At 38.5% G+C, this 25,869-nt stretch overlaps 1 protein-coding gene across 1 annotated transcript in view; it reads left to right on the top strand.

The window, feature by feature from the left end:
• The window catches only part of LOC149276081 (synaptic vesicle glycoprotein 2C-like), a 77,187-nt gene that overhangs the window by 13,868 nt on the left and 37,450 nt on the right, over nt 1–25,869 (top strand). Inside the window, exons 2-3 of the mRNA XM_089503921.1 lie at nt 14,997–15,177; nt 24,363–24,514. Of these exons, the coding sequence (XP_089360047.1) occupies nt 14,997–15,177; nt 24,363–24,514 (333 nt within the window). The remainder of the gene's footprint in view (nt 1–14,996; nt 15,178–24,362; nt 24,515–25,869) is intronic.

Here is a 25,869-nt window from a genome sequence, read left to right as displayed (position 1 = left end):
ATCATTATCTCAGCAGGAATACATATCTGCGCAAAGAGAAAAGTCATATTACTGAGAGAAGTCTGTCCCCCTTGACCAAACAAAAGAAACTGGTGAATCTAATACTAAAACCCTACTTATTGTGTTGTATTGCATTATGATGACCCTTTATAACAGCAATTCATTGGTCAGCCTGGTTTACTACCTATATCTTCTTTCTAAGGGTGTAGGCATTATTCTCTGATCAGGACAGAGCACAACATGCCTGTTGCTCTTGGGTCTTAAAATTATTTAGAAAACATTTTGGGTCATCACTCTTATATAATGAGAGTGATGATACAAACAAGGTGCCCATGATACATTTTGTCAACAGTGGCACTAAATTGCTAGAGGATACATGGTAATTCAGTTCAGTAGTGGAAGCTTTTAATTCTGATTATTGCTGAGGAGCTGCCTTCATGGAATATGTAGTACATTCCTTTGTTGGAATAGAAGTATGAACAGTATTCCACAGAAATGAACAAGTCACTCTCATCTATTGCTCTGTCTGGAAGCTTGCACTGTATTTTTCTTATTACCTAAAGTTATCTTCTTCCATTTATCACTGTGTACACTATTTGCTTCATCCATCATTCCTCTACATATTTATCAGTGCACAGAACTCTTTTCAATAACACTGCTATCATCTATGTTAACTCCCCAATTGCTGACATAAAGTTAGAGGCTCTTTTCAGAGTATGCACAGCATGAGGACAAGGATCCATTGCTTAAAATATGTCCTGTGTGGATGCTGGGTTACTCCCCTAGGCCAGCAATACCTTGGAGCAACTGCTGCAGTGCCGCTCACAACGGTAGGGCCCTGGAGCAATCACTCCATGTGCTCCACCATTAATCCAGCCCTGATGGGCAGACCAGATGGTTCTTATCTGTCATTGAATTGAATGTTTTTATGTTTCTATGTATAAAGAGACAGGGGAAGAGGACTTAAATAGCCACCTTGGAAAAAAATCCCCCTGGGTGGTATTTCATTAGTATTATTGGCTCACTATGCTACCAGACCATTGGGAACGAGAACCAGTTTTTTCTTCTGGCATTGTCTTCAAACTACAAGAACATCTGGAAAGAATATGGAGTCCTTCCTGCATTAACATTAATATCATATGCTGATGGCCGGAGCTGGGAATTTACAAGGTTTTACTTGGAGTATCCTGATAAAATGCTGCTCTCCTGGAGTTCGGGGTTAATGTCCTTAATTCCTGGACAGGAAGCAGTGGCTTAGTTCTAATCGCTCTCCACCCAGGTTCTGCCCATTCAGGGGTGGATCCAGGGTCTGACCTCGAGAGAGGTACTCACACTAACACACACATCCAGACACTTGCAGTAGCACACACATCCAGACACGCGCGCACACAGACACTCAGCACTAACACACATGTGCACATACAGACACCCACACAAACATACCCAAATACTCAAACTAACCCAACCAGACATACTGACATACTCAAAAACATATGCTCACACACTAAAATACCCACATACACACTAGTATACCCAGGCACTCACACTAACATACTTAAGGGACACATGTTCACACACTAACATACCCAGACACACACACATTCACTAACATACCCACACACACACTAACCAAAGACACAGGTTCACACACTAAAATACCCCCCAACACACTAACATACACACACACTTTCCATAACATACCCAGATGCACACACTAACAAACGCTAACTCAGATGCTCATACTAGCGTACCCAAGAGCCCCTTTTTCACATAATAACATATGACAAACACACTTTCACTAACATACCAAGACACATACACTTTCCCTAACATACCTAGGTGCACATGCTAACATACCCAAAGACACATGTTCACATACTAACATACTAACATACCCAGACAAACACACTAAAATTGCCAAACACACTTTCCCTAACATACCCAGACACACACGCTAAAATACTCCCATAAGGATGCCCATACTAACATACTTAAAGACACGCACAGGAACCAATTTTTCACTGCCTGAACCATGGCTTTTTTTATACCTGTGGCGTTTACATCTGCGACCACTAGTGGCCGCCCTCCGGAGCACTCAGAACTCAGGTGTGCCTTGTTACCTGGGTTGAGCCCTAGTCCATACATCCAGCTGGGCCTTTATGAACCTGCCCTGCCCTTTGCTCAGGGCCTTTGTATTGAAGTCTATGGACCTTCCTGCTGTGGCTCTGCACCTGTACTGTTCCTGGTTCCCTGCTTTGTGTCCTGATCAAGTGGATTCCCTGCTTTGTGTCCTTACAAGTGGACTCCCTGCTTTGTGTCCTTACAAGCGGGCTGTGTGCCTTTTGTACCCTTCCAAGCGGGCTGTGTGCCTTTTGTACCCTTCCAAGCGGGCTGTGTGCCTTTCGTGCCCTTCCAAGCGGGCTCTCTGTCTGTCGTACCCTTCCAAGCGGGCTCTCTGTCTGTCGTGCCCTTCCAAGTGGGCTCTCTGTCTGTCGCGCCCTTCCAAGCGGGCTCTCTGTCTGTCGCGCCCTTCCAAGCGGGCTCTCTGTCTGTCGCGCCCTTCCAAGCGGGCTCCCTGCCAAAAGACTTATTACCTGTATTTTATTTTGCCATACGTCTGGTTACTTGCTTAGACTATATTACCCTTATTTGCTGGTCCTGTTATATACATGAAATACACTGCATTACCTGGATTTCTGTTTGTGGTGTCTTTGTTTGCATAATCATGCACTGTGGGTTACATACTGAACCCCAAGTATCCCCTGCGCATGGGCTCCTACCCGACCTGATCACCCGAGTCCTGACACGCACAGACTAACATACCCAAAGACACATGTTCACACACTAAAATACCCAAATACTCTAGCATACCCTCACACACACACACACACACACACAAATGTACCCAAAGACACATGTTTACACACTAACATAACCCTGACACACTTATATACCCCAAAACACACACTAACACACCCAGACACACATACCTAGACAGCCAGCCCTGCTAAGTTCCCAGGTATGCTGATGGTACATGTAGACTACCCTTTTATTGAACATTAACTTTTTATCACCTTAACCCCTCCAAGAAACTAAGTAAAAACATTTGTTAACACACATGTACAAATAGAATAGCAAAAAACGTTTGTCATATTTACTCTAATTATCATCTCCATCAACCAGGGCAATATTAATCACAAACTCTTTTTGTAAATTAAGTTCTTAATCTAGGTGAGCAAATTAAAAAAAGAAACAATATGACCACATACACAAACAATATGACCACATACTTTTGCTTTCAGATTGTTATTGCAACATAGTATATTTCCCCCCAGTTATAGCTTTTACAACCATAGATGCAGCCTATAATTAGTCCACTGTACTAAGCATATTTCCATTTGGCCATGAAGTACTCCTGCAGGTCTATTCCTATCTGTAGAGCTTTTCCACATTGATGTTAGCCCAGACAGGTGCAAAGAGTATAGTGAGATATTGTAAACATTGCATTATTAAACTTGTTGCTAGAGTTCTGATGTCTTTTTTATTCCATTTTGGAAATTGTTGGTTATAGACACGTAGGAATGGATGCATATAAATTCATTGGAGAAAATGCTTTGTCAGCTGCAATGGGGAGATAGGAATGACTTGTGAATGTTTAACAGCTACACAGGTGCAGAGAAATAAATCACTAAATAAACATATTATAAAATGAAATGGAAAGATCATTCAATTTCAATACTAGCGGTTTCTTCTGTGACTTTCTGATTGTTATTTAGATTGCACACGCAGCCCACCTAGGCACGGTACACACAATATTGCAGGGTAGACATTGATAAAAAGGGAAGGATAGAAATATATAAGAAGAGGTTTAACCATATAATCCTTCTAAAAATAAAATCTCACCAGTAAATTCACATGTCCGCAACTGTGATACATGTTTTTGTGGACCACAACTTCCATCACTCATAAATATACTTGCTAAGCATGATTAGAAGTGTGATCTTAAAAAAAACTATTTTTTTGTAATAAATAAATATCACTACTCCCAAACCCCTTTAAACCAGTAGTATTAGTAAATGTATAATATAGGGTAATATGTTGAACATTGAACATATAAAGAATATGTATGTGGGATATTAATGCAATCAGAGAATGTTATAGAACACAAATTGGTCAGCTGTATCACCAATAGTTATTATGTTTTATGTATTTCTATGATTTTAAAGAAGGTCCTACTTGTCCTAAACAAAATCATGTATAATTTGTTCATCAAATATGGAAGGAAGAGGAATCATGGTTTCACAAACGTATGGTGAAAATGGAAAAAAAAAACACCTCTTGTTCTTAGGAAATAAAAAAAGCCCCAGTCCTAAAGGGGTGGTATGCTTGTAATGAGTAGGACTATGTATTTAAACACACTTTTAACCTAGTGCTTTGCAATGGTTGAGAGTTGTATGCATATTCCAGCTTTCTTAGATGATGTTTTCTTTCCATATGAGGCGTGACCACGGTTTTGGCAGAAAGAGATGCACAGGTGCTCAGGATTTTAATAGCAAATTACCTGGGGAGAATCCAATGATATGTAGCCTTGGTTAGACACTGCATTTCAGTGCCATCATTTGATTTTAATTACCACGGACAGCCATTGAAGGCACTAGTAGAGATGGAATGAAGGTTTTGAGATCAACACCATATATAATTCTAATGTTGAATGAATACATTGCATGTATCATGAAACAGTTACATACACTTAAAATAATGTTCAGATAAAACAAATATTAAAATAGCATAGTATTCCGTTCCATAAATATTGTCTAAAAAAATGGATAACACTGTGTGTAGTATTTGTAGGAAAAAGTATAAAGCAAGGCCAGATTAAGGAGGCTGGGGCCCTGTAGCACTTGCATACATACAAAGAGCCCTTTTTTGGATCCATCTGTTTTTCACTTCGACAAAAAAAAAACATTAATGAAAAATAAAACAGAAACATTTTATTGTAGATTTTTTACATTCCTTCATGAAGTCACACCATGTTCATGTTGAGTGGAAAAAAATAGACACGTAAGCTCCTCTAAAATGACCTAGAGTTGCTATCAGCCACTTAAAGACACTTCCTTCTAACCAGGGGGCTGCCATCCCTTACAGTATACAAGTACTTGTGCACCTGGAGACTGGACACACTAGTTCATGAAGGGAAAAGAAAGAGAGGACAGTGAACAAAGGGAAGAAGAGGGAGGATGAACAGCCAAAGCATACTCTGATTATAGGCAAGTTCCCTGTCTGGGTGCTGATGGGCACTGGAAGAGTGGAGCTGGCTCTTCACCGGGTTAATCAGGTAATATAGATACTGGCTGTAGAGTCGGCTCTTCTCTGTTATTGTCTTATAGTCCTTCATATTAATTGAGAGAACACAGCAGCACAGTTCATGAGAGCAGTGGAGAAGTTTGGGCTAAACAGTCAAGTAAGTATAATAGAGGATGAGTACCTACCCTACCACCCAGGGGCTCTTGCACAATAGCTTCATCTGCTTTTTGATTAAGCCTTTAAGGACTGTGGATGTAAATGATATGTCTCCAATGACCAATGACATATCTCCTACGTCATGGCCTTTTTGCACCAGCAGGAAATATCAGGCTGTCCAAATTTGTGGCCCTGAGCAGTCAATTGAATTTAATGGCACCCTAACTAAGCTCTATAACATCCAAAGAGGATTTATATGCCAAAACTAAAGTTCAGGCATTTCCCACTAGTGATGTCATTACTGTCTTCACCAGAGATCCCTTTTATGTAGCAAGGACTTGCTTGTCACAGAGCTGCAAATATCAATCATAGGGTTCCCGATAGGATCCAGCTAATTTCTGTACAGGGGAACCCTTAAGGCGAACCCCATGATTACTGTGGAACTCTACTGGTAATGTAGTAGTGGATATCCATATATTGTACATTGAGAGCAGTGTAAAAATGAATAAAGTTGAAAAAATGTATAATAAAAGTGAAAAAATCTTCTGCTATATTATTCCCTAGAGAAATTTTTAAAAATCCCTTCTCACCCCCTAAAATATATATATATATATCATGCTATCTCAAACTCTCCTGCACTCCCATTAACTCTCTCGCACACACTCTCTCCTTTTCCGCAGCTCTGCTTCTTCTCTTGCTTATTCTTAGTCTTCTGTCTTCTTTCTTCATTGGCTTCTCCTTTGTATTAGCGCCATTAACCTGGCATCTTAGTGTTTTTACGCAAAAGGGGAAGAGGCTGTCCCTGTGGTGGCTGCTGTGGCTCCATCCTTTTTGTGGAAGTACTCCAAGAAGCCATAATATTGCAGATGGATTCACAGAGAAAGAGATTCTGCACCTCTCTTTCTCCACGGATGTGGCTGCATTATCCGAGTGTTTCTGCAGGATATAATCATACCAGGAAACTCTCCTGATCCCAATGCTTCTCTGAGTCACTACAGGGACTCTACGGGTCACTGGAGAGGCGTTGGTCCTGAAAGGGGTTAATCCAGCCCTGTACACAGGCTCCTATAGCCTTTCCTGCCTCTTTTGTTGATGTAAGCACTAAGCCTGTTTTACAATCCAAGATTATATCAGCGTGTTGAGTGCCTTTGGGTAAAGTCAATGAACCCATCTATGTGGAAAGAAAGCATTATAAGTAGATGCACACAGTCTCTAGGCAGATGCACGAGACAGTTTTCCTGCAGGAAGGTACTAAATGTAAAATACTGCAGCAGAGGTATACTATATAACCTCTAAGGAAGACTTTAAAGATAAAAGAGCAAATAAAGATTCAGTGTGGCTTCCATCAACATTGTGATTGCTGTATATTTAAGTGCATAAAAAAGCCTTATAAATCAGAAAATAGAACAGAAATCAGTGGGATTACCACACATTTTACTATAAAATTAGTTTAAAAAAATTGGTATTACTTACATCAATAAATACTTTGAAAGATTATGTTTCCCTGAATAGTATAAAAAATATACTTCATAGAATCAACTAAGTGTATCACATTGAAAATAGAAAGAGTGTTTTTAGCCTTTTGCAACAAAAGAGCACACTTAATTAGAAACTGTTTCAATTAGAGTAGGAATTTGCCCCCTTTTGGCAAGAATACAATTAAAGTAATAGTTCAATTACCATGTAATACACACCACCTGCAATTCTAAATACAAGAACCTGCTGCCAAAGGATTTTTTCCCTGAGTTCCGTCAATATAATTAATTCTAATTTTTAGATGCTGAAAATATATGCATGGCGCATCACACAAAGGCGTTATTTGAAGCAGGTTTGTGCTCAAGCTAGGTCCCCAGTTTTTTTTAATCATTTTTTGTGATTGTGCAAAAATACTAACAATTGGCTGCAACAAACATGCATAGTCCAGATACCTAACAATTACACGTGGTGTGGTAATCCAACATATGAACTGTAATCATTAAAAAATAAAATATCCTTTCTATAATCAAAGCATAAAGTTCTAGTTAATAAAATGTTCCTTCGAGCTTACAAGGCTTGTGAACACACTTTTAAGATGCCCCCTTTTTCATATTTTTGCCTCATACTGAAAACTACTTTTTAGATTTTAGGGTTCCATCAGTGGTCAGTTTAACATATTCTGAGTATTGATGTGTTAGATTAGTTTATTGGGTACTTATGGACATAATAATGCTCTGTTTATATATATATATATATATATATATATATATATATATGTATATCATACCAAGCTGTAAGGTGTTGTAGAAGTGCTGGTTTGAAATAATCGTAGCAGTATAAATAATGTAATTAGCAATTCAATATTTTGACAAAACTGACAACTAAATGATTAATTAAATCATCAGACATCAGCTATCAACTGAAAAAACACATAGAAACATACATGTTATACCATATTGAACATGTATTGAAGAATTAAGTTATATTTATATAAAATATTTATATTTTATGTAACTTGTCCTAATAGAAAATAACTCCTGAAGTCACCCTAGCTGACACTCCTTTTGTTTACAGTGTGGTGGCATGTTGCATATAGTACGCATGGAAACACAGTAATGCCAACAAGAGTTGTCCAGCATCAACATCAGTAACAGGCATTATGCAGACCTCTGTGGTACCTGTAGTGCAGGTTAAGGGCAGCTCTCATGGACCACAAGGTTTTTAGTGCACCTGTGAGCCCTTTAAAGTTGGCACTAATGACAATTGCTATACAGTATATGTCTTAGGTACTTCCAACATACTTGATGTAGTATCACTGGCTTGAGGTTTTGTGTAATGTGAAAGCATGTGGGAATATTGGGCCCCAACAGGATGTACTTGGGATCTATACCCTGCCCCAGTGTTTCTGTGTTATCTGGAATTAGGCCTTATACTAAAACCTGATGCAGCACAAGAGAGATGGACAAGCAAGCACCTGGCATGTACACCAATCAAAAGCCCAAGTCCCTTAGCCTGTATTACTGCAAACCCATCTGCAGGATTATTCCCTGCTGTGACCTGAGACAGCTGTAAGGTTTAGCTGCCATCATCAGCTCTAGTTTTATTGTAGACTCTGGCTTAACTTCCTTAAGACACAATGAACGCGTTATAACATGCAGAAAAACATGCCAAGAAGACTCTTAGGACGTAAGTTTGTTTCTTTCAGTATAGTTACCAAAAAATGTAGGGGTTAAAATAGTTTAATTTTTTTCAAACTTTGGTATTTATTGCAATGTTTATAATACATGTAATTATTAAATGCTTGATGAGGAAGACTATTAGCCGTCTTTTTCTAGGTTCTAATCTGTCAGGAAATCACCAATCAGAGCCTCTCCCACAGTTTATGTTTCTCAGGGGACTGGCAGGTCAGAATCCAATTACTAAATTTCATTAGCCTTGTAATGCTTCACGTGCCATCAGGCTGTACCCCAGAGCAAATTGAAATCTTTCCTTTTAAAAAGTAAATGATCTTAAAGGTTTGTTTAGCCATGTGAGACAGAAACACAAAACTATGTAAAGTGTTTTAAACTGGTCTTGATCACATAATATAACATCAAGTATTATCACACTGTTTTAGATTACGCCTTATTGATAAAAAGTAGACTACCAATATTTGCATAAAAGACATTCTTAAATCTGTATAAAACCTTATGTTGCTAATAAAATTGAATACATTTGTAAATGCCGTATTCTTAATTATTTTTTTTTTGCTTGTTATTAAAAAGTTTTTGCTTGTTGTCTCACTCAAGTATATTCATTGTTAGTATTATTATTATTTGTTGTTATTATTATTTATATAGCACCAAGAAGTTACCCAGTTATACCATTTAAAAGGTATGACAAAGCTAGAATTGACTGACTAAGACATTAGGTAAAGCGGACCCTGCTGGCAAGATTACATCTATCTTCAGTAAAAAAAAAATATAGTATTGGTAATACTATTAGTTAAAATTAAATTACATTGTGAAACATATCTGTACTTTTGGATGAGATATTGAGTGAAGATTTATATTTTCCTTCACACCTACAAGTGGTGGCCCTTGGCTTACTTGGGTATTTGTTGAGCCATGACTACGGGGCTCCCTCCTATGTGTACTTGCTTGGTAACAGTAGACTTCCCTTCCAGATAAGCATCCTAGGTAGACAGTACACATAAGTCTGAACTGACTTTCTTTTAAAGTGCTCTAAAGAGCTAATTATTAAACACTATCTTAAATATTGAGCTTCTAAAATGCTTTCCAAAACACCACTTTTGTGAAATTAGGGGAAAAGTTTCTGCTTTGTTGCAAAAACTTAGTATTTTGGGGCTTTTTTAGTGTGTTCCTGAAGCAGAGTTTGACAGTGATTGTGGGTTGTATAATTACTGCACTTGTCAAGCAGCTGAATTGCCTCTGTGATTGTTGTCACTGTGCAGCCTACACCTTGTCATTTCTTTCTTTATACATAATACAGTCTGTCGAACTAAGTGCTTCATCAAAAACGAAATGTTTTTGTAAAAAAGACCTGCATAAATTAATTTCTTCACTTGCTTTAAACATCTGAAGCAGATGATCCTCTGGAACAACAAGCCCACAGGGCTTTAGCAGTGGCAGCAAGTGGTCAATTCAGACCCACACATGGCTGAATTTACTTCTGTGCTGATGAATTTGGTGACATTTGGCCAAAGTTACCTTGAGTACTGGCACATTCTCCAACTCTCCATTTGTTCTCATAGAGATCAGTCTGTAGCTAGTATAGCTTTGTTATAGGCAACTTGTAAGGCTTGAGTTTGTCACGTCCTCTATTAAATCTGCACTTGGGGCTCTGAGCTTGTTAAGAGTGGTACTGATGAATTATTCTTCTTTTACAGCCTGGGACATGGAGTTACAATACTCTCTTTAATTACCAGGGATGCAGGGCGGGCTAAGAGTGCCTCCTTATTTACTAAGAATATGATAAGAATAAGGGGTAGCATAAAAACGGGACCTAAGCAATCCAAGGCCACTGCAGCTTTTTTTTTTACTTTGTCCCTAGTTAATTTCTAGAGTTTAAAAAGAGAACAAGAATGATATTTGCTGCCATTCAGGTACCCAAGTTGTACTAATTCTATTTTTATGTTCCTCCTATTTATGCATCCCTTTCCATCTGTGCAATCATAAAGAAATAGTTTGTGGTTTTCAATGAAATTCACAAAGATGGTGCTTCCTGGTAGGAATAATAGCTTTTGTCTGTGTTGGATGCAGTCCAGTCACTTTTGGATTTGCTTTGCAGGCAAAACTTACATTGTTGATCAATCAAGCCAAATAATGATCTGAATGATAGTAATGTTGGAATGAGAAAAAGGGAGACTGGTGTTAATAGTATTAGAATACATTAAGCGGATCAGTCTATGTATAGTATAAAAATAAGCAAAAATAACAGTACATTAATATTCACAGCACATTGGATCATTTACTCTGCATTAAAGGAACAGTGATTCCCGTTTTTAATTTTAAAAGAGTTGGAATCCTGAAGTCTTCTGTTCTATGAAAAACAATACAGAGTCCAGTGGCATAGTATGGCAAGGGCCAAAGGCAGCACATATGCAGGACAGCAACTTCACTATAGGCTGATCACACAGTAGTCAATTGGCCCCCTTAGTTCACTGCAGCTATCAATTTCCCAGCTGGCAGGAGGGGGGCTGACTGGGGGGGGTATAAGTTATGGGAAAGGGGCTGATGGGGCCACCCGACATTACCTGTCCCACAGTCCAGAAGATGCCCTCCCTTGTGAGTCATTTATACTGTGGAGGTCTGTGCAGATGTAAGTAGTATCTTTTTCAAATGACCTAAAGTAGAGTACCAGAATAAGAGGCAATATTCCAGCTCTCTGAAGAAAGCCAACAGATAATATAGGTATGCCATGTCTGGGGTGGGAGTTGGGGCATTACACTTGGTCAGTCCTAGCGAAGGGATCCCATAAAAGGAACACTGCTAAGATCTTACCATTTGCTTGGTGTCTGTGGCGAGGTCATAATCGAGTTTAGTGCTGAAAGGAACCCCATGGGAGATATGTAATAAAAACACATTCTTCCTGATGCATATATATTTATGGATACTCAGCACTCCTGACAGAAGGTGCTCATTCACTTGAGACTTCAGGAGTCAGCAGCCCATGTAAATTACAAAGCAGCATTTTACACTGCTGCACTGTTCAGACATACTTTACCTTGCTGATCTTTAACACTTTCCTAAGTTACATTGAATTACATTAATGCAAGACTGCTGATTTTTCCATCAGTTGTATTCTTCTTTCAATTATTTCTTCATTCTTCACTTTTTCCAATGTTTAATGTCTGCTGTGTCATGTGAAAAGGACATTATATCTCCTTGTCAGGACCATCCTTATGGATGAACTAGGTAGCTGCCTACGGTGTTGAACTGCATCCATGTTAGCAATCATGTGCATGTAGGAGGAGGCATTATAGGCATGGTTTGCCCCTTGTACTATTCTTTACCTAATTGCATTAATTTACCATTAAGTAATGTATCTTGAGTAAGGAGGAATCATTTGGAAATGGTAAAAATATAAAATACAATCAACTAATTCCGTAATAAAGCTGTGAGTCTAATTTGCATAAAGCAAAGTCTCTTGGCAAAAAAAAAACATATTAGTAGATATATAACGTTTATAAAACCTGAAGTCATAAAACTCATTTTGTACAAAGTCACTGGTTCACTAGTTCATTGTTACTCTCATATGTATTTGCCTTATCTGAGCAAACAGCTGTTCGGAGGAAGGTCTGCTTTTGACAGTACAATCTATTATTTGTGATGACATCCCTTGGCGTTGCTGTTCTTAAATGCACTGCCAGCAGGAGTTTATCTATGATTGTATTAATGAAAAGAAATGGAAACATACCTTTGGTAATACAGGACTCACTGCATGCTATGAAACCTTGTAGAGATGAAAATTATACATAGATAGTCTGGCATTCAAGGTATTAGGATTTTTTTTGTAAATGATCTTATCTTTAAAATTAACCCACACGTTGGTCCTTATACAAAGAGACATTCTCCTAATCTGTGCACTGATCTAATGAAAGATATGAAGACGTTAAATGTTAATATTGACTAACCATGGTACTGTGCATTTTAAAATTTAGAATATTTGAAACCTGACAGTAGGAAAAAAAACAAGGGATTAGGAATTATTAATTAGTCATTTTTGGAGTATGTTTTTTTTTAACCCCTTAATGACAAAGCCCGTACATGTTTTCAATGGGTTTAGGGACCACCCATTGTCCTTAAGGGGTTAAAGAAATAAACCCTATATAATCCCATATACCTAACACATTCACAAAAGCTTTAAAAAAGCTAAGATTAAAAGGAAGAAATTAATTATAATTTCATGAGGTTGGGAAACAGGCCTTCTGGGATCTTAGTTTACATTAAGCATGACAGGTTATCATGAGCAGGGCCGGCCTTAGGGGTGTGCGACCTGTGCGACCGCACAGGGCGCCATGGTTGCAGGGGCGCCTGACCGGGACTTAGATTAAAGCATCGTTTTTTTTTTTTGTGTTTTTTTTGAAAACTTTATTTAACATCATTCATGTTAAATAAAGTTTAAAAAAAAAAAACGATGCTTAAATCTAAATCCCGGTCAGAGGCGCCGAGCGGTTGCTCGTGAAGTTCTCGGCAACCGCTCGGCGCCCCTTACTCTCCGTGACTCCATCGCTGTGCCGGCATCTCATGTTGAGCGCCGGACTATTCCGGCTCTCAACATGAAATGCCGGCACCGCGGCAGAGCGAGAAGACGGATGCCTCCCGCTCTCACCGCAGGACTCCGGCAACAAGGTAAGTGGGGGGGCGGTGTAGTTTGAAGGGGCAGAGGGGGGGGTGCAGTTTGAAGGGGCAGAGAGGGGGGGGTGTAGTTTGAAGGGGCAGAGGGAGGGGGTGTAGTTTGAAGGGACAGGGGGGTGTAGTTTGAATGGGCAGGGGGGGTAGTTTGAAGGGGCAGAGGGGAGGGGTAGTTTGAAGGGGCAGAGGGGAGGGGTAGTTTGAAGGGGTAGTTTGAGGGGCGGTAGTTTGAAGGGGCATGGGGGGGTAGTTTGAAGGGGCAGAGAGGGTGGGTAGTTTGAAGGGGCAGAGAGGGCGGGTAGTGAGGGGGGCGCCAGAGGAGTAGTCCGCACAGGGCGCCACAACGCCTAAGGCCGGCTCTGATCATGAGATACGCCAATTATACCAGATATTCTAGCTGTACTTGACCTACACATTAATTAACGTGTTTTGGATAGAACAAAATACTCCAACAAATTATATGTTCTTAGCTGTAAGCTAACCATAGGACATGTTCTGTAAGGGGTTTAAGAAATGCCTGACTCCTACAAATGACTCATTGTTCCTGCATGTCTGTAGTAAAGGTCTTTCAAATCAATGCCATTTGAATACAGTAAATACCTGCCCCAGTGTCTTGTAATTATCCCTTGTCTGTATATCTATAAAGCATGCCATTTAGTAGGTCTCACAGGTCACCATTGAAATTATTAATCTGTTTAAGAAATGACTGTCACTATCTGCTACTGTATTATTCAGTTTGAGATCTTATACCTATAATCTAGATCCAGGGTGGAGAGATGGCATGTATCTTTTAGATGTACATTTATTTAAATTCCCTTGCTATATTTTTTTTTTACTTAACATTTTAACACCATTGCATGGTACATGCTTGCACATTACAATCACTTAGACTTTTGGTCTGTCCAGGTTTGATTTAACAAAGTTGAGAGCTCCAGTACTCTTTTGTGCATAGGGGTATCTGTGAGGTAAACAACTTCCCCTATGGAAGATTATGTTCTTTAAACAGTCTCTTTAACCCAAATGAAATTATGTTTACAAGCACTCATTTACAACATTGTTAAAATTCTATTTTCCTTTCCATATCACTCATATAATTTGAAATGTACGGTGGTATAGCATAGGATCTCAAACCATAGATGAGGATGCTAACTAAAAAGTTACATTAGAAAACTTACAAAACATAATTTCTAATTCTGTTGAAGAAATTCTATAAAATTTTGCATAACACAATTAACATTTTTGCTTAATTATCATGTTACACAAAAGCATGCACTCACACTTGTGCTGCTTTATGTGATTAAATATGAAAGATCTGTTAAGGTTTGTTCGCTTAAGATACTAGAAACTGTATGCATAAGATATTAGAAACATTTTTTTATGTTCCATATGTTCTGTGTTTAGATCATATGTTGCAAATATGATCTAAACACAGAACATATGGATTTCTTTCTTCGCTGTTGCATCCAGCTCTGATCTGTCAGCATTCACTAAAATGTCTTTATCGGAGAACCTGTACTCAGGGTTGGTCCTCAACCAAATAGCAATAAGCCTCTTAGAGATCAGTTAAGGTTTGTCCGCTTAAGACACTAGAAACTGTATGCCTAAGATATTAGAAATTGTATTTTGTTATGCACATTTTCTTCTAATGGTACAGCACCTCTAACTGATTGCCTTTCTTCTTAACCTCCTTAATGTTTCTCACAGGCAGTATAGTATACCTGGGGATGATGATTGGAGCCTTCTTCTGGGGAGGACTGGCTGATAAAGTAGGAAGAAAGCAGTCTCTTCTGATCTGTATGTCCGTCAATGGATTTTTCGCATTCCTTTCATCCTTTGTTCAGGGATACGGACTGTTTCTTGTTTGCCGCTTGCTCTCTGGGTTTGGGTAAGAAACTTTTCCTTGTATTGCTGTTTTGTTGATAAGTTTGTTACATTTTGGGGTTTATTCAATAACCATGAGGTTATAGTTCGGGTAATATGAAACACCATTGCCACGGTAAAAGTGTTGTTGATGTAATGACGTTCAAATAAAAAGTGATCAACAGTCGCTTTCTTTGCTCAAACATTATTGCTGCAATGCCATGACATTGAAGAATTCAGCAACTTGAAAAAAAATGTCAGAGTTTGCGGTAGTAATTTTTGGTGTAATTTATTTACTACCACGAACTTTGACAAAGGCTGGTGGTAGCATTAGTGGATTGAAAGTGTTCAAAAATGTATGGTTTGGTTGGGGTAAGTTAAATTGGCCAGCTTCAAAATGTCCCAAATAGAACATTGACACAGGATGTCAAAATTCCACATTAAAAACTGAAACACACATGTCCAAAATGTGGCCTTTTTGCCAACAAACAATCTATCAAACCTATGTATGGGTGGTATCACTGTACTCAAGAGATTCTGCTGAACACATAGTGTGTTGTTTCTTAATTACCCTTTAAATTCTTAGTAAATGTATACCTGGATTGCAATCTGTGTGGGAAAAATCACCAAAGATGTTACCTATTTGGCAAAGTTTGGCAAAGATTGGTGGTAAAATAGCTGCTTTGAAAGTTTAAAGATACACTAAATTAAATCTTGGGCTTTCTACTTTTGAAAAATATGTACACGTGGGAGGTGATTCAGGGACTTTATTTTAAAGTTCTTTTTTTGTTTGACATTCACCATAATAATTCGTTGAAACACTGCAGTCAGCACAAGCAGGAAGAAACACACTTCCCATACTTTACACACAATATTTTTGCACAATGTGTGTTAAAACTATAATCTCAAGTATTTTCTTGGGAGGCAGTAATTTAAAACAGTAACAAAAGAGCATTGCCAGGAACCTTTCAGCTGTACTTACCCCCTGGACCTGGAAGTTGGCCTACATATACAACGACACGCATAACCTGTTTTGCTCACATAGTCCTGGAATTAACCTGGGGCTCCCTGGAAATCCTAAATGCTATTAAACTGCAATCTGAGCAACCTAATATTTTACAAAGGGGAGCTCATAGACCATAGCATGATTACTGATTGAAAATCTTTTGTTTAAACAAATATTGATTAGTGATGTGTTTTATAATTAAAATAGACTATTGAAGGAAAGTATTGACTGCCATTAGCATTATGGATTTTCTCGGCTACAGTTTAAATGATTGAATGAATATACACTATAAGGACAACGGTATTGGGACACACCTCTTAATTATTGAATTCAGGTGTTTCAATCAGACCCTATTTCCATAGATGTATAAAATCAAGCACCTAGCCATGCAGTCAGCATTTATAAACATTTGTGAAAAAATTGGTTGTTCTGAAGAGCTCAGTGAATTCAAGCGTGGTACAGTGAGAGGATGCCACCTTTGCAATAAGTCAGTTTGTGAAATGTCATCCCTGCTAGATATTTCAACTGTAAGTGTCCCAATACATTTGTAATATCTGCAGATACACTATACGGACAAATACCCACCATTAGCAATGGTAATAATATGATTTTTATGTGTTAATTTGCTGTCCTCTGTGTTAATAGAGCACTGCAATAAAAAATGAGACAATAGAGTAGTTTTGGTGATTCGAGGAGAAGATACATTTTCAACTCACTTCTATGCATTATGGAGAGCCAGACATGTTGAGTTTTTCCAGCAGTAAGCTCTAAGCTGCTTCTAAGAACAATGCATATTAAGTGGGCATCATACATAAGTAGCTGTGCTTTATCCAGGCCCATTTTAGCCATTCTTACAGACGAAGCTCACTGGTATTGGATGTTGATAACGCATAATATCATGTAACTGACATGTTTAGCTCTTTTACTGTTGCTTTTTGCCTCAGCAATCAATAAGAAAACTTGGTACAGTATCCTCTTGGCGCCCAGTTTCACAGATCAAACCAGATGGTTATTTTGATAATTGCATTCCAGTGTGTCTGGAAAAACAAGACAAAAGATAAAATTATATGACATATTTCATATAGTGTCATGAATCAGTGCCTCAGCCTTACTGTCTGGGTCAGTTATGACTCACTGAAGAATCATTAAGAAAATATTCCTTTCCATAGATTCCTGCGGTGCCATCTTTTTGTTTATCATTGAGTTTTTGTATGCATCTCAAGAAATCTTTTATATCGCCGTCATATTATAGCCATGCTTTGTTTGTTATTACGTTATAAAATTGGTGAGACTGGCCAAGAACAGACAATATTTATAATCGCTTTCCCTATGGTGAATCCCTTCTCAGGAAAACCTGAATATTTCATATCACACTGACCCTACTCACAAGGGCTGTCTAGAACCAAAATGTGTGGCAAATTTCCTCTGCACAAAGGATCCAACAACCCCAGTCATATGTCTCCTAGGCCTCATAAGTGAGGTATGGTTGGTATTAGACTTGGATGCCGGCAAACTCTACGTGTTCATCTTCATGGGGGAAAATTTTTATATTCTACGAATATTCGCCCGTTCCTGTGTTCGGTTTGGGTGAATATTCGTGTACATTCTTCGTGTTTCTTTTTTTAGAAGGGGTTAATACTGGGTTAACGCGGTATGCTGCATCTTTGGCGCCAGGATTTTAAAGGTCCATACGAGCAACTCTATTGGTCACCGGCAGGGGCATCCTCTGCCATCAACCAATGTAGTGCAGCTGCTCTTCACTGGTTGATGTTAGATGAGCCACCTGCTGGTGACCAGTAGAGTCGCTTGTATGGTCTCCCCGCTCCAGTAGAGTTGCTTGTACAGACCTTTAACTCCTGACAGCAGACCATTGATCTCCCTGCTCCAGGAGTTAACTCTATTGGTCGCTGGCAGGGAGCTTCTTCATTGGTTGATGCCAGAGGAGCTCCCTGCCAGCGACCAATAGAGTCGATTGCACCGACCTTTAACTCCTGATGCCGAAAATTGGCCTGGGAAGTTAACAATAGTTAAAGGTCCACGAAAATGCACCGTTCGTGTTCGTTTTCATGGTCGCCCGAATACTAATGCACAAGTCTAGTTGGTATCTTTCTAGGCACAATGTGAAAAGGCTGAATAGCACGTATAGTTTAATGTCTTCCTTTGGCCTGTTCCTCAAACCACCTTCCCAGGAGGTCTGCAAAGTACACCACTGCTGGCATGGTTACCTCTAGCCTAGCTAGGTTTAGGCATTTAGTCTTGAAAGTGGGAGTTTAGGTGAGCTTGCAGGAGAGTTGCAATTTTTACCAGTTGGTAAAAAAGTAGCGGGGCTCTAAAAAAACATAAGTGCTATTTATGGAAATTATTATGGATTTAGTTAACTTCAGGATTTTGGCCAATGTTCCACTGCAGACAGAAATATATATGTGTTTATTCTCTGATCGACATATTTGCTTTGAAGGGTCTATTACTTTTCTTGCCTTTTAAGATTATGTATTACTTTTATTATTCTTTATTTATTAACATTTACACATTTACACATAAAGATACAATATAAGTTCACGACCATGCTTATGAGCTTGCAATCTAACCTTTTAGCATTTTAATAGAAGGTTCCTGCCAAGAATGGGGGCTTATGACAGCCCTGCTTATGAGCCTACATTGTAAAATAAGAATATATCTTACCTATTTTAATTTTCAGCTACTTAAAATAATCAGCAGTGAACATATATTCACTTTTTTATGGAGCTTGTTATATGGAATGTATGGTATTATATGAAACATATTGTATTTACAGTTGAGCTCGTGTATTACACATAAGTGTGTATTGTACCAGATTTTAAATTTTCTTTTATAGCTCAGTTTTTTTTAGCTGTGCTGCTATGACCCAAACTTATGATCTATAAATGGTTTTCCAGCTGCTCTGGTCTCCAGTAACCATGTAGCCGAATGGCCAGTGGCTAGCTAAGGGAAGAAACCATCCACAGCATATTAATATCAATGGTTGGCCACCACCGCTACTTTATTATTGTTCACTATACTTTTCCTCTACCTAAAGTATTCTGCTCACCTACACAAAGCTTGGGGCTGGACCTTTGATGACCACTTTTCCTACAATATGACCTGTGTAGCATCCAACATTTATTTGACATGATTACAACAGTGCCTCTCAGGTTAAGTATTTTATTTATTTGAAAAAATATATACCACAGACTATTATATGCCACAGTAACAGCCGTGTATTATTGGATTTCCACAAATGATTTATGATGTGAGGATCTGTTTCTTGGGCTTTGTCAGTTTCAAAAATACACATTTTTCATGTTTAAGATAATGGAAATTTGGACAGGTTATAAATTAGGTTGAATTCAAAGTCAATATTAATCCCAGAAAACACTTATTAGTTTTGATTCAAATGGTATTGAATCTGTAGGTTAACTATTTCAACTGCGAGTTCCACTTCTGCCTGAATGTTGAAACTATATGACTATTCTAAGATGGATAAATTATTAATATTTTGAAATGCAGTTCGACATATTAAAATTTGCATCCTAATGATTTGAAACAAATGTGAATATTTACTTATATGCATGATAATGAGAATTAGGAACTTTAACCAATTTAATTATTATAAATTGGATAAGATTACCTACATAATCACGATGTTGCAAAAGCACACTGAGGGAATCTAAACGACACAACTTTTATTACTATCCAACATAAGTCTCTGTTCAAGAACGATGCTACCAGCATGCATGTGAACCTCATAGGACTGGCCCCCTTGGACCTTTCTTTCCTCTGTTCCTTATAGGAGGAAGGAGGTGAGGCTAGCCACAAAGAAGGACAGAGACTTCAAGACCTTTTGCTAGGGTTTTAACTGATCAGTACCAGAATAAAGTAAGTCCCAGGCCCCAAATTTACCTCCTTATGTCCCAAGAAATGCTTGGTCGGTGGTCATGTTAGCCTGCATTCCGCAGGTTGGGACTGAGCAGCCTTTTAAAGAGAAAGTGGCTGGTTGCCTCACTTCAGAGTGCACTGGAAAGTGGTGGTACACTTATGGAGGAAGGCACAATATTCAGCATGAGTGAGAGAAATAGTTTAAATAGTTTATGTTTTATGCATGCGCTAGTTGATGCACATGACAAAAGTTGAGTTACCCTCTCGATGTGTATATATGCAGGAAATCTTTAAACCGTAGAGATGGCCCACAGTCCTGCCTACAAGTTCTGTGGAAAGAAAATGGTTACTGATACTGCCTGCAGCGCTCTATTGTTTTCTTTTCTCCTTTTGCTTTTTTCCCCTCCCATTTATCTTTAATGTCAATGCCTTTTTCCACATTTTTCCACTAATTTCTCTCTTCTCTCCATATTTTCTCCCCTCTCATCTTTATCCTTTCTCTACATTCTTTCCTTTCTGTTGGATTTCTCTACTCTCTCTTTTCTTCTTTTTCATTTATTTCCCCTTCTCTTTGTTCTTGTTTCTTGTCTCTCCTTTCCATCTTCTCTCTAAGCTCTCATTTTTCTCTTCTCTCTCCTTTTAGTTTTTCTCTCCTCTCTTTCTCTGTTTCTCGCTGTCATCTGTAAGCACCCATAGTGAAAAGGCAACCAGAAAACTGCTCAGAAAATGGTGTTCTAAGTAAAGGTTATGCAAAAGAAGTTAGTGGTGAGGAATCTAAAAGGCAAACAGAACATGTGGTTCCTTTGAGAATGCTCGTTGTGGGACACAAGTTTTTGGCAGAGCAAAGAGGGCAGTAAAGAGAGTATTTGGAGATATGAGCATAGGTATAGAGGGGCTGTGTAGGTAAAGGTCATGAGTTTAAATTTAATTCTAGGGGTCTGGGGAGCCAGTCATGGGCATGCCCTTGCACAGATGGGCAACAGATAAACAATAAAGAGGTATGGGAACATTTGTCTGAGGCGTTTAGAATACATTTCTGTGGCAATCATACGTAAATTAATAGGTATTTTAGTAGTGCCGTTAATAAATATATATAATTGAATATGATTTTATCATGCAGGCACATCTTGCAGAAGTATACAAATTCTCAATTGACTTATTCCCAAAGCTAGGCACTGACTGGCTTAGAATCCTTGGAGTTTTAGTTTAACAACTGCTGGTGGGTTGTATAATGTCTTGAAAAGTCAGTTTTATTAGCATACTTGATGAAGCAACTTACCATGCAGTGCTTGATAAATTACTTTTGTAAAAACGTCATCCATCACAGCTAGGGCACAGACGTGAACTTGCAACATTTTTTTACCTCCACAAATATATATAAAATGTTGAAATTTGTTGTACTTCCAAAAAACAGCATAGATTTATTGTGGATTTCACATTTATATCGATATTTGTGATTTCATTCCACTAAAGAGCTTAATGTATTTACATTTCTAAACATCTTACTCAGTTATGTAAATAGTTCTCAATTGATCACAATATCAAATAAAATGTCTTAGTAAAGTTAAACCTCTAAAACTTGTTGTGAGTGGTCAATTATCTTAATGGTTAACTCGGCTGACCAGACCTGACTTCGTAAAAACATACCACCTATATGCAGATGACACCCTAATCTATATTTCACCTTTCACCTTCTCTTCTAACTTGACTCACTGACTGTCTTTCAGGAATTGTATCATGGACGATATCCCTTTACCCAAAGCTCAACATCTCCAAGACAGAGCTTATGGTTATCCCGCCATCTGCTATGTCCACAATTCCTGACATTTCTCTTACTGTTGACAACTCCACAATCCAACCGACAGAGCAAGTTGGTGTCACACTTGACTCTGATCTCTCCTTCATTCCTCACATCCCGTCTCTCACCAAATCCTGCCACCTTCACCTGAAAAACATATCCCAAATCTGCCCATTTTTCACAGAAGAAAGACTAAAATATAAGTCTCTCTTGTGATATCCTGTCTGGACTACTGCAACTTCCACCCCTCCCACCATTCTCCACTCCAATTCATCCTCAACACTGCAGCTAGCTTAATCTTTCTCTTTCAGCGTTTCTCATCTGCTCCTCCAATATGTCAATCACTTAATTGGCTCCCCATACACTTCAGAATCAAATTTAAACTTCTGACCCTGACCTACAGAGCCCTTAACAACTCTGCACCCGCTTATACCTCGACCCTCCTATCCAAATTCACCCCTAACCACCCTTTTCCTTCCACTCATGACTTGTGGCTCTCTTCTACTGTCATTACCTCTTCCTATGCCTGCATCTAGGATTTCACCTGTGCTGCACCCCTTCTGTGAAATTCCCTTCCCTGTCCCATCATACTTTCCCCCTCGATCACAACGTTCAAAAGCTTTCTAAAAACTCACCTTTCTTGAGAACCATGCAACCTTTTCAAGCCATCTGAACGATCAACACGTCAACAGTTCATCCGGACCCTATCAACTCATCCCAATCTAAGCAGTCCACTCCTATTGTTTCTTTTCCCCCTCAACCACCAACTAGATTGTAAACTCACCAAAGCAGGGCCCTCTACGGAATCTTCTGCCGCTTTATAAATAAATGTAATGTAATAGATACATAGAATTTGACAGCAGATTCCAGCCCATCTAGTCTACCCAATTTTCCTGATAAGGAGAAGGATTCAAACCCCTACAAGCCCTTGGTGACATAGTGAGGATAGATTTAAGTCTATTCCATGCCTGTTTAACTTCCTTTACTGTATTAGCCTCTACTCCTTCTGCTCAGAGATGGATCCATTTATTTACTACACTCTCAGTAAAGTAGAAGTTTCTTACATAACCTTTCAGCCTCTGACCCTCTAGTTTTACACTTTGACCTCTTGTTCTAACATTGCTCCACCTTTCAAATATGCTTGCCTCCTGTAATTTATTATTATAAACTTTTATTTTTGAATTTTATTATTTGAATTTTTCTATTGCATCTCCGCTCTCTTTTTTATTTCCTCCAAGCTCTACATATTTTAATATAATTTATATCTTGCAAACCACTTACCATTTTTGTAGCTCATCTCTGAACTCTCTCCCAATAGAAGTAACTTGAGGTTCACAGGACCCTTGAGATTTTTATTTTTCCTTTCCTCATCTTTGTATCTCTTTATTACAAGTTGGTGATTTTTATTTACACTTACTGGCCACTTTATTAAGTACACCTGTTCAATTGGTTGTTAACACAAATAGCTAATCAGCCAGTCACAGCAACTCAATGCATTTAGGCATGTAGACCTGGTCAAGACAACTTTCTGAAGCTCAAACCGAGCATCAGAATGGGGAAGGAAGGGGAGTTAAGTGACTTTGAATGTGTCATGGTTATTGGTGCCAGACAGGCTGGTCTGAGTATTTCAGAAACTGCTGATCTACTGGGTTTACATGACAATGAGTTCACTGGACTCCAATGGCCTCCACAGTCGCCAGATCTCAATCCAATAGAACTTGTTAAAGTAATTCACAATATAAAAGTAATGCAGGAAATGTCCCATGCCAGCACAAAAACAGTTAAAGCATTTCAGAGGATATGTTTTTAGTCAGCTACATATAAGCCATGTATGTGTTCTAGACTGTCATATTTACTAAATGCTAAATGTCAGATAATGTCTCTCAAATGGACATAACCAGGAAGATGGATGCTTTGACCCTTTAGGTGAAGTCTGGAACTCTGGGTCAGTTTCTTCAATCTCCGAGCAGGGGAGCAGCATCTGGTCACACCTACTCTTCAACTAGTTTTCACAAACTTCCTGCATATTCCCTGCCTATCACCTACTACTTACTACCAATAGCATTGATACCGGAAAAACAATTGTTATTCACTCAGATTTATTTTAATGGATAGTGCTACTGTGTATTGATTCTAGACTTTATTTTATCTTGGGTTTTTTTGTAATTAGTGTATACTGGTATTTTATTCCTAAAATTGAAAAGCATTAAAAACATTTTAGCATTCAATTGCGGTACAGTTCGGCAGGTAAGAAAATAAGATTGCCTTATTTTACTTTGTACGTTAAAGAGGTCAGGAACTTACAGCATCACAACAAGTGCTTTTGGGGTGAATGTCTTTAAACTGTACTGCTATCACCACTAAGCTATGTATAAACTGTTTATGTATTTTGAATCATCTGCAATACTGGTCCCTTTAGGACCATGAGGAGAAATGGGATAACGGTATGCTAGTTTTACCTACATCTAACATGAGGCTCTTTGAAAATTAATTTCTCTCTTTTTTCTTCTAGCATTGGGGGAGCACTTCCCACAGCATTTTCTTACTTTTCTGAAGTGCTTGCAAGGGAGAAGAGAGGAGAACATTTAAGTTGGTTATGCATGTTTTGGATGATTGGTGGAATCTACGCATCAGCTATGGCTTGGGCTATAATTCCACATTATGGTAAGTAGGAAAACATAAAAGAGCAAACTATGAGGATCTTGAGTCCATTGGAGAAGCAGGGGAGCATTGAAGTTAAATGCCAAGCAAAGGAAAATAAAGCCAAGTGCTCACAGCCCCTACAAATTAATTTTCATGACAGTCAACCTTTACATGTTTCATCCCTGCACAACTCACCTGCAATTCATACACTACTGAATGATACCTATACGTTTGAGTATTGTTAGTATATATTGGATCCTGAACAAAATGTACTTTGTCGCGCCTGATCCTTAGAGAATATAGCATAAAGATTGGGGAGACAGGAGTAAGCAAAAGTAGGGGTGAAACATGGTTAAATGTTTAGTATGCGAACAACATGTCATGGAGACCTAAGTAATGGATAGTTTGGATGACCAAAAAATCTATCAGGAATTGCAAAAAGAGTGGCAGTAATCAGACTTTCTGTTTTACATGCTATTATAGTGATTGTGGTCTCAGTGAAATCTTTGGATTGTAAACCTAAGTAGATAGGATTCAGCTAAAAACCTCTGTTGTGTTATGGGCAGACAAAATCTGTTAAAGTAGAAGTTTCAAAATCTATAAAATGTAGTGTTGATTATTATTAAATGTTTTTAGAACCTGTACAGATTTTCATATGTAGGGACTGATTGGAAAAGGAATTATTTTTCTAGTGTATTTCCATTGTATCCTGATCAAAATATCTGTATGACTACTTTACTTAATATATTACTGCAAATGGACAAATATTTACTTTCGCTTTTGGTCCATTTGTTTTTGGACAGTGAATTTCATTTACTGCCCTTTCGGTTTGGATGAAATTCTGTGGGCGTTTTCCATTCAGAAACAAGATTAATTGTCACTCACCCTCATTCACGCTGTCACATTCTCTAACACTCTTTTTGACTCTCTTTCACGCTCTGTCTTAATTTCTCCCTACCTTGTCTGCTGACTGCTTCTGTGTCCTTGTCTCCTTTCCTGCGGTTCCACTTATCTTCTTGACTTTTCTTGTTCTTCTGTCTTCTTTCTTCATCTGTCTATCCCCGTGTCATCTTTCTTCATCCACTCCTCCGTGAGCCAGGCCTCCTGACACACCCTCTCCACCGATTGGAGGAACGAGGAAGAGACTGTCCTTGTGACTCCTTCCTTTTGCGTAAGTGCTCCGATAAGCCAAAACAATGCAGACAGATTTGCCACGAAAGAGAAGGGAACATCCCAATGCACAAGTCTATAAAGCACAAAGTATACCTGTTATACCTAAATAATAAATACATCTATACATACATTGCAGCCAAGTACATTTAATATAGATTCATGAAGCTCCCTGTCATAATCTTCGATTTCTAAAAAATTAATGT

Source organism: Sceloporus occidentalis, unplaced genomic scaffold (assembly GCF_023333645.1).
Source record: "Sceloporus occidentalis isolate IW3139 unplaced genomic scaffold, rSceOcc1.0.p SCAF_248, whole genome shotgun sequence".
Classification (NCBI taxonomy): domain Eukaryota; kingdom Metazoa; phylum Chordata; class Lepidosauria; order Squamata; family Phrynosomatidae; genus Sceloporus; species Sceloporus occidentalis.
Note: the sequence above shows the minus strand (reverse complement) of the source record. Positions and strands in the feature narration are given on the sequence as shown.